Below are 13,996 nucleotides of genomic sequence, written 5' to 3' on the forward strand. Positions count from 1 at the left end.
TTCCTGTGAAGGTGACACAGTGGGAAAGATGGCGACGGCCTTCCTGACCCACCAGCAGAAAGTCCTTCGACTTTACAAGAAATCGCTGAGACATTTAGAATCATGGTGTATTTTCAGGTAAGATCTCGACACATGCTGAATCGTTCAGTTGCATATGTCTTAGCTTTATCAACATTTAACGGCGGATCAGAGCAAACAAACAGCAGTGTTTTAGAGGACTGCAGAGATCGTGCTAACGTTAACTCCGCTGCTGTTGTTTGGGTGGTTTGCGATGAATAAAACGTTTCAATTGATCTACATCCAAGTCAGTTGGTTTTAAGTTTTACTGGAGGTGATGCATTTATTTAGGTGTGTTTGTTTTTGCTTATATACATTCATGTGGTATTGTTACTTTGCTAAGAAAGTTGGGATTATTTGGTTTTGTTTGTTTTTGTAGTGATGACAACAGCGTCCCGCATTTGCTAAAAGGAAAGCATTGTCCTGTCCAAGGCAGTGTGGAATACTCATTTTACTTTAGCTCAAACTGTATAAATATAAACTATATAAAACTTGTTTGAGGTCAGGTCAAAACTCAGGCGTTTGATGCATCATGTTTCAAACTTGAATCCTAGTTTTCTGCTAACGTTGATTTGTTATTGTCATTATTGATTTTATTACCAGTGATTTTCATCTGACCTGTTTGAAAGCTAGTAGACTACTGTAATAGATAGTAGATGTGCAGAAAGTAAATTTGCAGTATTAAGAAAGTGTTTAATAAAACGTAAAAATTGGCCTGTTTGAGTTGAACACAAGCAATCTATTAAAATATAATATAATAAATAATAAAATAATGTACACATAATAAACAGATGTTCATAAAATATAATACACTATACAAACATGTATTTATTTGTTGAGGTGAGGTATTAAATATAGCTTGGTTTTTCCGAAGTAAAAAAAAAGATTTACAGTTTTTAATATTCACAATTAGGATTTAATATAAACGAATGAGATACAAATTTTGTAAACCATTAGAATTTCTGACATTTATCATTTTATTTATACTTTTACTACTGTAACACTGGGTTACATATTTATACATAAAGTAGATCCATACTAAAAAATAAATTAACATTACGACTATGACAATTGTAGTTAAAGTTCAAATATGAGCATAGAGACTTGTTTGTTAATTAGAAACCAAAGTGTGTTAAATGTGAAAAGGCTCGTTTCGTACTAGTATCAGGTTCTCTGTCTTGTCTTTCAGGGATAAATATCGTTTCTATGCATGTTTGCTGCGAGCACGCTTTGATGAGAACAAACCTGAGATAGACATGATCAAGGCCACCCTGATGCTGAAGGCAGGTGAGGAAGAGTTCTGGGCCAATCAGCACCCACAGCCCTACCTGTTCCCAGACTCACCTGGAGGAACATCCTACGAGAGATATGAGTGCTACAAAGTAAGTGGGAAATTCTGTATATTATATACAGTATGTGTCTCTGTTATTTAAGTTTCTGCATCTCTAGGTCCCTGAATGGTGTCTGGATCACTGGCACCCATCAGAGAAAGCCATGTACCCTGATTACTTTGCTAAGAGAGAGCAATGGAAGAAGCTGAGAGCTCAGAGCTGGGATAGAGAGGTATGTGTGCTCCTTACACAAAGTCACACTGCATGTTTCCGTTCCAAGCTGGAGCTTCTAACTTTGAGACATACTTGATGTGCAAAAGATTTTCTGTCTGTGGTAATAATTAAGGGTGTACCAATCCTAAATCAATACTGAAATGTTTGCCTCGCCTGCAGGTTATTTTGCACATTAAAATAGTTACTGTCGAACTCGGGGCAACATTTCTGTTATGCATAACCTTTAGATTTAAGACTGTATTTTATATATACATGCAGGGGAAAGTCTTGCTATCAGGGGAACACTGCATTCAGACAGGAATGCATTTAACTTGCCATTCTCACACTTTTCTGACACACTCATTCAGACAACAGTCAGAAAGCTATGAAGAGTAATTTTAGTCAGTAAAGTGCAATAGATCAGGTTAATTGGGTTGGTATCCCAGTGAATAGATATAAAACGATCACATTACTCTATTTTGTTGTGTAGGTCCAGCAACTGCAGGCTGAAACACCTGCTGATGGTCCTAAATCCGAGGCCCTGCCTCCTGCCCGCAAGGAGGGTGATCTCCCACCCTTGTGGTGGCAGTTTGTCACCCGCCCCAGAGAGCGGCCCATGTGAGGCCTTATGTGTCAGAATTTACCTCTGAGATGTTTGGCTCCTGTACACTTGAGTTCTATGAGTTCACCCCTTATAAATATATTAAAATATTATGTGAGATACGGAATTTTTGTGTGGATTTTCTTATATCTTATACACAGCAAAATCGCTGGTGTCAAATGTTCAGGGACGGTGTTGAATTCCCAGTGTTGACATTATTTTAACACTATATAGTAATAAAACTACACTACCATTGTTTTCCGCAAGAAAACAAGAGTGTATTCTCAAATCAGGCCACGCCTCCACTGAATGACTGCCACCTGTCTGAAGGCCGCCATTTTATTTTGCACGAGGACGAGAAGACAGCAGGTAAATCAGATGTTATTGCATGATAATTATTATTAAACCAAATGAATGCACGAAATGCAGAAAAATTTGTTGTGGTGACCACTTTAATTTCTTTTGCAACTGTTTTAAAGTCTGGTTAATGTTAAATCGCCACGTTGTGCTAAACTGTTAACTGCCCTATTTTAAACCATCGTTAACACGGCCACGACTTAATTAAACGAGAGCACGAACTAGTTTGTTAGTATAAAACTGTTTTAAGCCATAATTATAAGTTATGTACACGAGATATGAACGATTAAAAAATAGGCCTAAAATTGGCGGTAAAATGAATGACATATTTATCATATTTGTTCGTTTTATGTTTGTCACATAATAGGTAATGAGCCCGTTTATATATGCACAACAACAAGCTGATAGCTGTTCAGTTTGTATGAAAGTATGGAAAAACACATTCAGACATCATGTTGTTGGTTCGAGGTAACGTAGGCTAATGTGCTACATGCATCGTAAAATACCCGTTAAATGCCACAATCTACTCTCCTCCATCCAGTTTATTGTGTTTGTTTGACAAAAAAACGTTGTCGTTTTGTTAATCATAATTGGTGGATCAACCGCGCTGGATGGGTGCAGAGGCAGCAGGTAAAGTTAGTGGCTTTCTAACTGCTGATTTACAGCACCTGCGAGGCAGACAGGAGAAATAATATCAAGCTTACGCTTTATAAGTATCATATATATTTGTAAGCAAAACTTGATGGCTTGGTCAATTGATCAAAAATCCATGTATTATTTTAGCTCTTACTGTCGCCATTAGCTAACGAGCATGGCAAATAGGCTACAGCTAACACGTGCATGACAAACGCATGGTTTTCTGCATTTCGGCGGTATCATGTGCTAGTTTAGTTACAAGTAGATTAAATGAACATAACTACTACGTTCAAATCCTAACAACGAGTGTTTTATTCTGAATAAATGCTGGTTTAGGCGGAGTGCAGAGGACACCCGAAATGGATCCGAATCTCTACGAAAAACGACTGTGTAAATTCTATAAATTCATTCTTCAAGGTAAGATTACATGAACTACTTTCGTTGTACTATAACAGGTATAATTACTTGATTGTGAAATTATATAAGCCTATGTCTACTATTCATGTTTCATGTTAAAGTATGTTACCTGTATGTGTTATGTGGTAATGATAAAATTAAACTTCTTACTTGCATCTCTTACTTTGTATTTAACTACCATTTAAGTTTACTCTTACGTTATATTATCTGAATGGTTAAGCCATTATTCTTTTTAGTGTGTTTTAATAAAATTTGACAGTATCACTAGCATTTGAAAATGGTAGACAAAAATGTATTGTTTCAATTTGTTGACATGACATTGAACTCTGTTTCTTTAATTTCTAAGCTTCATACAAGCTCCACTTGCCACCTGAAACCAATGTGCTCCTAAAAGATTGTGCTGGAGTTGATGTGGATGCTGATATTTTTGGTGAGTTTGTGAGAACATTTAGGATTTTTTTCCATTTTTTGTATGGAAACTCACATGACTTGCTGCCAATCATCCCTAAGTCTTATGGCTGAATACTTGATAATAGCATCTTAAAGTTAGCATGGATAGGAGTTTTTATTATTTTGAATATTGTTGAATGCTTATGCTATCTTATTGAAAGTCCACCTGTTTTTGATTTAAAGATGATGTCCTGCAAGCTGAGGCAGAGTTCTCTGGATCCTGATGGATGCCCTGAGTCATAATTTTCATCGGTAGAATCAAAGTTCTGACCTCACAGTAATTGTACACTCTTCAAATGCTTGCAAAAGACTGCTTTTAGAATAATCACCAGTAATGTGTCAAAAGATGTAAGCTTTAATATTGAAAGCTGGAATATTTTATTTTTATGTTTTTGTCATCGTTTACTCACCCTCAGATTGTTCCAAACCTGTATACATTTCTTTGTTCTGCTAAACACAAAGGAAGATATTCGGAAGAATGTCAGTAACCAAACAGGTCTCATCCCCCATTGACTCCCATAGTATTTATTTTCCCTACTATGGCAGTAAATGGGGGATGAGATCTGTTTAGTTACTGACATTTTTCCAAATCATAGACTCACTAGAAGTCATCCGTTTCATTTTCATCAAGTTATTATAAAAGCAGGATAAAGACTTAACACCAATATAAAACAAAGACCCCAGATCATTCAATAACTATATTTTATATATGCAGCAGTAAGTATACAGGAAAACATACAGAAAGTGATTTTAACTTCAACTGCACATAGTTGAAATCAACTCTCAGTACAAACTACTCAAACTATGATACTGCGAACAAAAACAAAGCTAACTTGTACTAGATATCAGCCTTTAGAAAAAGAACATTTTTGTTAGCACAAAATCAGCATAGACAGAATTTGGTAGCTTTAAAAATATCTCCAAATGCTCTGAAATTAAATAGCTAGATATTCATCATCTGAAATACAGGCTGTTTAGAACCGAAGATTTTTACATAGACATTTTAAAACATTTTAGTAGAGAGCGAGAGTACATACAAGATTATAGCATCATATGCAAGGAAGCATCCGCTAATTTGTTACGAATTTCACAAATTTTTTTACACGTTTGTACTGAGACAACATTACTAGGCTGGTTCACTGAGAAGAAATAATTCTGATCACTGACTTGTCACATAACTGTAAATTTGTATTTGACGGTTTCACACAGTATGACTACATGGTACATTGAGATTGGATACTGTACATCAATATAATGAAATGGACACGGTGAGAAATTGTGCTTCCCCTAAACAACGCGTGTCTACAGACCAAAGGTGAGTGTGGACCTGCTGTCCTCTACTGGGTTTGAATGAATGAAAAATAAATTTGTACAAAAACAATACAAACAGAATCAATGCATCTGACGATGTGATCTTTACAAAAATTACACACACAATAAACACAGTTTTGCTCCATTTAAAGCTGCAGAAGAAAAAACTGACGGAGAAAAGGAAGGTGATGGATGTGTGAATTACACACTGGTCGGAAGAAAACTAAATACGCAGCGTGTGTGCCAAACAGTGGAAACATGAAATGATTTAGGACTCAGTCACACCCCTTACAAAATCCATCTGACCTCTCTGATGTGTTTTTGGTGACGTTTGATTTGTGCTCGGTTTGACAGTTTAAAGCATTCATACTTGTTGGATATAGATGGTACAACAAGACAAGCTTCGTAACATCACGTCCTGGTCTTCATGACGTTATTGACAAGGTCAACTGTATATTACATTTCCTCAGATTTGCACTTTGTAAATCCTAGTTTGCCATATTAAGCACATTCACAAATATACCGTGCCAGGCTTAAATTATTTGGGCACCGCTCCACCACTGTCAACTTAAGTATTGATAGTATAGCGCTTACTATTCTACAGTACTGCTTTACATCTGCATTCAGCTGCACTAAGAACTTCAAAGAAGAAAAGCTGTCCTAAAAACGGCTGTAAAGTGTGTGTGTGTGCTTGTACTGACTAATTTACCTTGTTCTGTATTAACACAATATACAAAATAATCTTGGAAAGTTTATCTGGTAAAGGATTAAAGCAGATAAATAAATAAAATCTGTGGGTTCCTTCTTACCTCTGTCAATATTTACATTTCCATACAAACAGATAAAAGTACGTTTGTCCGCTAATGCGTAAAGTATTTTCAGGCAGGGAATTAATAACAAAGTATAATAACATGCCATTTGTGTCGTAACTAAAATCTAAACATTTAGTTTTTGTAGATTAAGTTTATATCGAGTTCATCTAAATCAACTCAAGTTACAGAAGTACGGCTGCATGCTTGTGTTATATATTTAAAGAATATAAATGTTTAAACTACTGCAAACTTAAAAGCGCCGGGAGGCAAATAGAATCGTGCGTAAAACTCCTTTAACAGTCTTGGGACATTAGGCCACATCGAGATGTGCAAAGATGTCCCACAGCGTGTGGTCTTCACTGCTTTTCTGCAGCTTGTCACCAGTAAAACAGTTGCTATGCATGATTTCCCTCTATTAAGGCTTATTAACAGTCTTTGTACAGTATTTATACATATAACTTAACGCTCTTTCATGCAATTTTTGGCGCAGAGCGATCATTGGTCATGGTCTTCTTTAGCTTGACTCCTCTGCGGATTGCCAGAAGCATGGTGTCACTCTGCGGGTCTTCTAAGTCCAAGTCTTCTGGGTCTTCTTCAAGTCCACCCGAACCTCCGGGTGAACCATGTGGTCCAGGTGGCAGAGGAGGGTTAGTGGACGCCTGCCCACTCCAGGATGCAACAGGCAGGATTCCCACCCGCTCCCTGTCTTCTCCCTGGTTGGGTGAGTCAGGGCTGGCTGGCTCCTCTCCCTCTTCACTGCTGCCCTCTAGTGGGCCGGGGAACCCACCTTGAAAATCCGGCACAGTTGGCGTCTTCACTGGGATGACTGGGGTTTTGATGGGTATCGGGCCGGTGCCCATGGTTGCTCTACGGACGGAGGGTTTGGTAGAGGGTGTACGACGGATTGTGGCCACACCGGGCGTGACAATGACAGGGCCGGGTGTGGAAGGAAGACCGGCCGTGGAAGCAGGACGCTTGGCCTGAAACATCTTGCGGTAGGACTGGCTGATGTCGCTGTTGCGTGGGATAGTCGACGATTTGTCAAAATCCTGCTGATCCCCCTCTGGTTCTCCACTTACCGAAAAATAGTCGTAGTCGGAAACTGAAACAAAAGGGCATAACAAATAATTATAGGTAAGGAAGTCATGACCTCATAAAACTACAATACCATTCAAAAGCTTTGAATCAATTGACTGAAATGTAATTTGTAATCTATAATGTTTGATCTAAAGGCATTTGTGCTTATACATTTGAAATCATTTTTGTAGACAAAAATATAATTGTAAAAACATAATAACTTCTTGCGTTTTATAAAAAAATTGCATTAAGAAGTCCCAGTGAAATAAAAAATTACAATACCTATTTTTTTCAAGAAATATTGCAGCGTTCATTGTAAATAGTTTATCAATGTGGGTCATTCTCTCTTTAAAATGTGCGTGCCCTCATAATCTTTAGTTAAAATCTAAAAAATCACTTCCGTCCTGTAATGACTATCTATATTAAATGACTTATGTTGGTCGGCTCCTCCCCTTCAACTGTCAGTCTGCTCCCAGTTCCATTTCAAAATGCAACGGCTGTTTTTATACATCCAATCAAATCGCAGGGAACGACGAAATCCACGCCCACTACTTTTCTCATTAGAAATTCTTTAAGTTGTGAAATGGATGATTTGGACTAAATAATGAGTGAAAGGCAGCCAATAAGACCCCAAACAGATGGGAACTACTTCAATACTGGCTGATAAAATGCCAATTCAAGGCAAATGGTAGCTACTTGAAAGACAACTAAAATATAACATAGCTTTAATTTGTTTTAATTTTCTTTAGTCACAACATAATTCTCATCACATTATTATTTTAATAAGTTTTTCATTATTCTACTACTACTACATTTGGCTCCTCCCTTCAGGCATTGCCACAGCAAATCATCTGCTTCCATCTGTCCTTGTCCCTTGCATCTTCTTCTCTCACCCCAACTACCAGCATGTCCTCCTTCACCATATCCATAAATCTCCTCTTTGGTCTTCCTCTTTTTTCATCTACATCATCCTATTACCAATATATTCACTATCCCTCCTCTGCACATGTCCAGACAATCTCAATCTGGCCAAAACATCCAACCTGAGCTGTCCCTCTGATGTGATCCGTGTCACTCCCAAACAGAATCTCAACATCTTCAGCTCTGTCATCTTCAGCTCTGCCACCTCCAGCTCTGCCTCCTCCAGCTCTGCCTCCTGTCTTTTCGTCAGTGCAGCCGTCTCTGGTCTCACTACCGTCTTGTACACCTTTCCTTTAGTTCTTGCTGGTTGTGGCAGTGCATATAAAAAAAGCCACAAATCTATTTTTTCATTCATTTTGAGAAAATGGGCGGAGTCATGTAATTATAAGCGGAAGGAAGTAGATAAAAGGAAATGTGTTTGTACGGAAGAGGAGAACGCGTCGTCAGAAAGTGCGTGGATTGGATGGATTGCAGGGAGAAACTGTCGAAGATGAGCGCTTGTTGAATTGCGGCCTCCTGTGAGCGAGATATGGAGTGTGGTGGAGTTTATGGTACTTCTCGAAAAAGCACTTAATGATTAACCATTTGGAGTAGCTGGCAAAGCTTGGCGGTTCATGTACTCTACTGTGTGGGTGTCTGGCAAAATTCGTCTAAACTCTCCTGTTCCTTTCAGGATCACTTATCTGGTCAGTACGTTAACTCTATGCATCCATTACACACATACACTACATCCGCACCTTCTCCTATTTAGCTGTTGTGTTGCCCTTTGACGTTATTGTTTAAATATAACTAAGTGTTTATTCTTTCTTTTTTTTCCTCTTGTATGGATGCATATGGATGTGGATCTGTTTCCTTGGCACGGAAATAGGATGACGTGTTTCTTTGGGTTTTTTTTTTTTGTTTGTTTTTGGATGGATTTCCATATTTCGTTTTTTGCTCTGGTTTGCTTTTGGTTACCGTGTGGTGTTAACTCTTACTTCCTTGCACGGAAGATGACTGTGCTGGGCTGTTTTCCCCTTGGACATTTGTATATATTTGTTTTGGACAGTTTCAAATAAACCACGAAAACTAAATGTGTCTGGGATTTTGACTTTTGGGGAAATTAATGTAACCGGTGGTTTGCTATCCGGGATATTGTGATTTTGTGACGGGATTCATCCTCTCTGGCGCCCGAACAACTGTAATTTAAACTACACATATATATATATATATTTTTTGTGCCCACGTGGTCTAGCGGTAAGAGCCACTCGCTACTCCGAGGGAGACCGGAGTTCAAAACCCATAAACGCTACTGTTTTTTCTGAAATAGGGCGGCCACCGTTACATGGTACTCTTTTGTCACACATCACTCCTAACACTCTTCTCCAGCAACTCCACCCTGCCTGAACTATCCTCTTCACCTACATTCCAACCTCCCCAACGGCTCTGAAGAGTTGACCCCAAATACTTAAAGGGGTCTTACGGGCCGAATACGTGTTTTTCTGTGTCTTTGGTGTGTTATAAGTTGCCCATGCATGTATTAGACACGTAAAACTGCAAAAATGAAAGTGTCGGAACAAAAGATGCATGCTATCTAAAAGCGAATGCTCACCCAGACCTGCCTGAAACGCCTCGTGTAACCACACCCCCACAAATCTACGTCAGTTCGTGGTATGATTTGACCGCCCAAATGTATACGCAAGTAAGGTGGGCGTACCTGTCAGTACAATTGCTTTGGAACCTGATGTTCCAAATATGGTAAGAGGCGTCACATTTCCATCACACGCTTGCAGTATTCGACCAATCACTACGCACTGGTTAACCGGCCAATCATAGCACACCTCGCTTTTCAGAGCGATGAGCTTTGTAAAAAATCCACACGTTTCAGAGAGGCGGGGCAAAGAGAAGATACAAACATGCACGGTATGTGGAAAATATAGCATTTTTGAACCTTAAACCGTGTATACACATTGCATTACATCGATAATATTCGTATGACCCCTTTAAAATCCGATACCTTTTTCACCTCTACTCCTTGCAACCTCACTGTTTCACATCCCTCCCTTTCATTCACACACGTGTTCTGTCTTGCTGTAGCTGACTTTCATTCCGCATCTTTCCAGCGCATATCTCATCTCTCCAGGTTTTCCTCCACCTGCTCCCTGCTCTCACTACATATCACAATGTCATCCGCAAACGTCACTGTCCACTGAGATTCCTGCCTAACCACTTCTGTCAGCCTGTCCATCATTTTCATTATTCTACAACCTAGAAAAATATTAATAAGGAATGAATGTGATTTGTTTATGAGAGCAAGATATCAATAGCATTTCACGTTTGGAACACAATATCCTGCCTTTTCTAAATTAAACCTGTTTGCATCAAAACTTCTCGAGTTGACAATAAGCACCTTGTGAGGGAATGGTGTCCTCGGAGCAGCAGGGTGTTGTCGTCTGAGTGCTGTAGCCACTGGAACACTGCAGGGAGTCTCGACTGGAGCGCTGAGTGTCCAGCTGAAGGCCGCGGGTCAGAGCCAGGGTCAGCTCCTGGTGGACCTCCATATCATCCACCTACACAATCACCAAACAAAGAAAAACTCAACACAAATGATGGTTCAAATTTGGAGCTTGTAACCAAAAAGGTTTAAAGCCCAGTAAGTCTCAACCACTTAAATATCACGATTAATGGACACATTTGATGTGAATTTACAGCCTTTACACACTTGCACGCATCAATGTAAAGTAATTCTGATCCTGTATATCAGCATAGCAGTGATGAATTTATGAACTACTTCACATATAAAATCCAAGATATTAGAGAAAAAATTATAACAATGCAATCAGAAGTGAAACCCGCTGAACAAACTAACTACAGCGCCCTTAAGGAGAAAATGCTATTATTTTATACCGTAGATCAAGATGAGCTGTCTAAAATTATTAGATCATCTAAATCAACAACATGCATACTAGACCCTATACCTACAAATCTACTGAAAGAGATGCTCCCAGAAATTATAGATCCTCTTCTTGGTATTATTAACTCATCTCTGACATTAGGACATGTGCCTAAAGCATATAAGGTGGCTGTTATAAGGCCCCTTGTCAAAAAACCCCAACTCGACCCTAGAGAACTAAGGAACTACAGGCCTATATCGAATCTACCTTTCATATCTAAAGTTCTGGAAAAAGTAGTTTCAACTCAATTATGCTCCTTCCTCCAAAGGAATGACATCAATGAAGAATTCCAGTCTGGATTTAGAGCATGTCACAGTACAGAGACTGCTTTGATCAGAGTTACAAATGATCTGCTATTGGCGTCTGACCGAGGTTGTATCTCGTTATTGGTGCTGCTAGACCTTAGTGCTGCATTCGATACCATTGACCACAGCACACTCCTACATAGACTCGAAAATTATGTCGGCATTAAGGGAATAGCTTTGAAATGGTTTAAATCTTATTTATCCGACCGTTTTCAATTTGTAGCAATAAACAATGAGGTGTCACGCAAATCGCAAGTCCAGTACGGTGTACCACAGGGCTCAGTCTTAGGGCCTCTGCTCTTCGCATTATACATGCTACCTCTAGGAGATATAATAAAGCGACACGGAGTTAGCTTTCACTGTTATGCTGATGATACTCAACTTTATATTTCCTCGAAGCCTCATGAAACACAGCAGTTCCATCGAATAATGGAATGCATAGTCGATATAAAAAACTGGATGAGTAACAACTTTTTATTACTGAACTCGGACAAAACGGAAGTGTTACTTATTGGACCGAAAACTGCTATAAGTAACAACCAAGAATACTGTCTTAACTATTGACGGATGTTCATAAAACCCTCGTCGTCAGCAAAGAATCTTGGCGTTCTATTCGATAGTAATCTGTCATTTGAGAGCCACGTCGCCAACACCTGTAAAATTGCGTTTTTCCATTTTAAGAATATATCTAAACTACGTCATATGCTGTCAATCTCAGATGCAGAGAAGTTAATTCATGCATTCATGACATCAAGACTAGATCTACTGTAATGCACTGTTAGGTGGTTGCCCTGCAGGCTTATTACAAAAACTCCAATTGGTCCAAAACGCGGCAGCTCGAGTTCTTACGCGTACAAAAAAGTATGAACATATTAGCCCGGTTCTGTCAACCTTGCACTGGTTACCTATAAAGCATCGCGTTAACTTTAAAATCTTGCTTATTACCTATAAAGCCTTACATGGTTTAGCTCCTCAGTACTTGAATGAACTCCTTTTGTATTACAGTCCTTCACGTGCATTACGCTCTCAGGCGTCCTGTCAGTTGGTAATACCTAGAATTTCAAAATCAAGTGCAGGTGGTAGATCCTTTTCCTATCTAGCGCCTAAACTTTGGAATAGTCTTCCCTGCACTGTCCGGGAGGCAGACACACTCTGTCAGTTTAAATCTAGACTAAAGACGCATCTTTTTAATCTTGCATACACTACTCTTCCATAATATAAATCTTCATGAGGGTTTAGGCTGCATTAGTTAGATCAACCGGAACCAAAAACACAACTGATGTACTTGTTGCATCAAAGAGTACAGAACAGTACTCTACTCTCAGCCAGTCTTGTCTCATTGTTCCAAGGTTACCACAGCGAGCAGGATGCAGTTCATGGCCTGACCTGATGGTAGAGCGGAGAATGGGAAGTGGGGACCTGACAAGAGCTGAGATGATAGAGCTGGATAAAGAAAGGACGCGGTCCTGACATCGTCTTCACCACAAAATTTCAAAATGCTATTAGATTATTAATGATAATCTTAAACTAAATTTATTTTATTATTAGAGTTTATTTATTTTATTTAGCCTTGTTGTGCAAGCTCTCTGGAGCTTGTGCAGAGGCAGCAGCTTTTGCCAGAGGGGAACTGGAATCCCCTGGTTGGGCCTGGGTTCTCCTGAGGTTTTTTTTCTCGATTAGAGTTTTGTGTTCCTCGCCACCGTTTGCATACTGTTGATATTGCCTGACCGGGGGGGCTGCTTTAGAATTTTAAAGTTTTACTTAATTAATATTGCATATAGGAATTTATAGTCTGTATACACTCACCTAAAGGATTATTAGGAACACCATACTAATACGGTGTTTGACCCCCTTTCGCCTTCAGAACTGCCTTAATTCTACGTGGCATTGATTCAACAAGGTGCTGAAAGCATTCTTTAGAAATGTTGGCCCATATTGATAGGATAGCATCTTGCAGTTGATGGAGATTTGTGGGATGCACATCCAGGGCACGAAGCTCCCGTTCCACCACATCCCAAAGATGTTCTATCGGGTTGAGATCTGGTGACTGTGGGGGCCATTCTAGTACAGTGAACTCATTGTCATGTTCAAGAAACCAATTTGAAATGATTCGAGCTTTGTGACATGGTGCATTATCCTGCTGGAAGTAGCCATTAGAGGATGGGTACATGGTGGTCATAAAGGGATGGACATGGTCAGAAACAATGCTCAGGTAGGCCGTGGCATTTAAACGATGCCCAATTGGCACTAAGGGGCCTAAAGTGTGCCAAGAAAACATCCCCCACACCATTACACCACCACCACCAGCCTGCACAGTGGTAACAAGGCATGATGGATCCATGTTCTCATTCTGTTTACGCCAAATTCTGACTCTACCATTTGAATGTCTCAACAGAAATCGAGACTCATCAGACCAGGCAACATTTTTCCAGTCTTCAACTGTCCAATTTTGGTGAGCTCGTGCAAATTGTAGCCTCTTTTTCCTATTTGTAGTGGAGATGAGTGGTACCCGGTGGGGTCTTCTGCTGTTGTAGCCCATCTGCCTCAAGGTTGTGCGTGTTGTGGCTTCACAAAT

General features: G+C 39.4%; 2 protein-coding genes across 10 annotated transcripts in view; one reads left to right on the forward strand and one right to left on the reverse strand.

Moving 5' to 3' along the window:
* ndufb9 (NADH:ubiquinone oxidoreductase subunit B9) lies at positions 1-5,454 on the forward strand. Of its 3 annotated transcripts, none has more exons than XM_057340419.1 (7): positions 1-117; positions 1,247-1,439; positions 1,507-1,620; positions 2,092-3,189; positions 3,532-3,612; positions 3,959-4,042; positions 4,246-5,454. In XM_057340419.1, exons 1-4 carry the CDS (start codon positions 29-31, stop codon positions 2,221-2,223), a joined length of 528 nt encoding a protein of 175 aa, XP_057196402.1. In that variant the 5' UTR covers positions 1-28; the 3' UTR covers positions 2,224-3,189; positions 3,532-3,612; positions 3,959-4,042; positions 4,246-5,454. The 3 variants fall into 3 exon arrangements, with proteins under 3 accessions (XP_057196402.1, XP_057196403.1, XP_057196401.1); XM_057340420.1 differs by having other exon boundaries at positions 2,092-2,571; XM_057340418.1 differs by having other exon boundaries at positions 2,092-3,612.
* LOC130558149 (protein MTSS 1-like) overlaps positions 4,245-13,996 on the reverse strand; it is a 75,043-nt gene continuing 65,291 nt past the window's right edge. For all 7 annotated transcript variants that reach the window (XM_057340411.1, XM_057340412.1, XM_057340410.1 and 4 more), the window contains 2 exons: positions 10,573-10,732; positions 4,245-7,287 (listed from right to left, as the gene is read on the reverse strand). In XM_057340411.1, coding sequence (XP_057196394.1) covers positions 6,656-7,287; positions 10,573-10,732 — 792 coding nt within the window. In that variant the 3' untranslated portion in view covers positions 4,245-6,655. The remainder of the gene's footprint in view (positions 7,288-10,572; positions 10,733-13,996) is intronic.

Source organism: Triplophysa rosa, linkage group LG8 (genome assembly GCF_024868665.1).
Source record: "Triplophysa rosa linkage group LG8, Trosa_1v2, whole genome shotgun sequence".
In the NCBI taxonomy this organism is placed as follows: domain Eukaryota; kingdom Metazoa; phylum Chordata; class Actinopteri; order Cypriniformes; family Nemacheilidae; genus Triplophysa; species Triplophysa rosa.

Excerpts from the sequence above, each read along its gene's own strand:
- ndufb9 (XM_057340418.1), top strand. The coding sequence starts at position 29 with ATGGCGACGGCCTTCCTGACCCACCAGCAGAAAGTCCTTCGACTTTAC. Across the intron at positions 1,440-1,506 it reads AGAGATATGAGTGCTACAAA|GTCCCTGAATGGTGTCTGGA; the intron begins GTAAGTGGGAAA and ends CTGCATCTCTAG. Across the intron at positions 1,621-2,091 it reads CTCAGAGCTGGGATAGAGAG|GTCCAGCAACTGCAGGCTGA; the intron begins GTATGTGTGCTC and ends TTTGTTGTGTAG.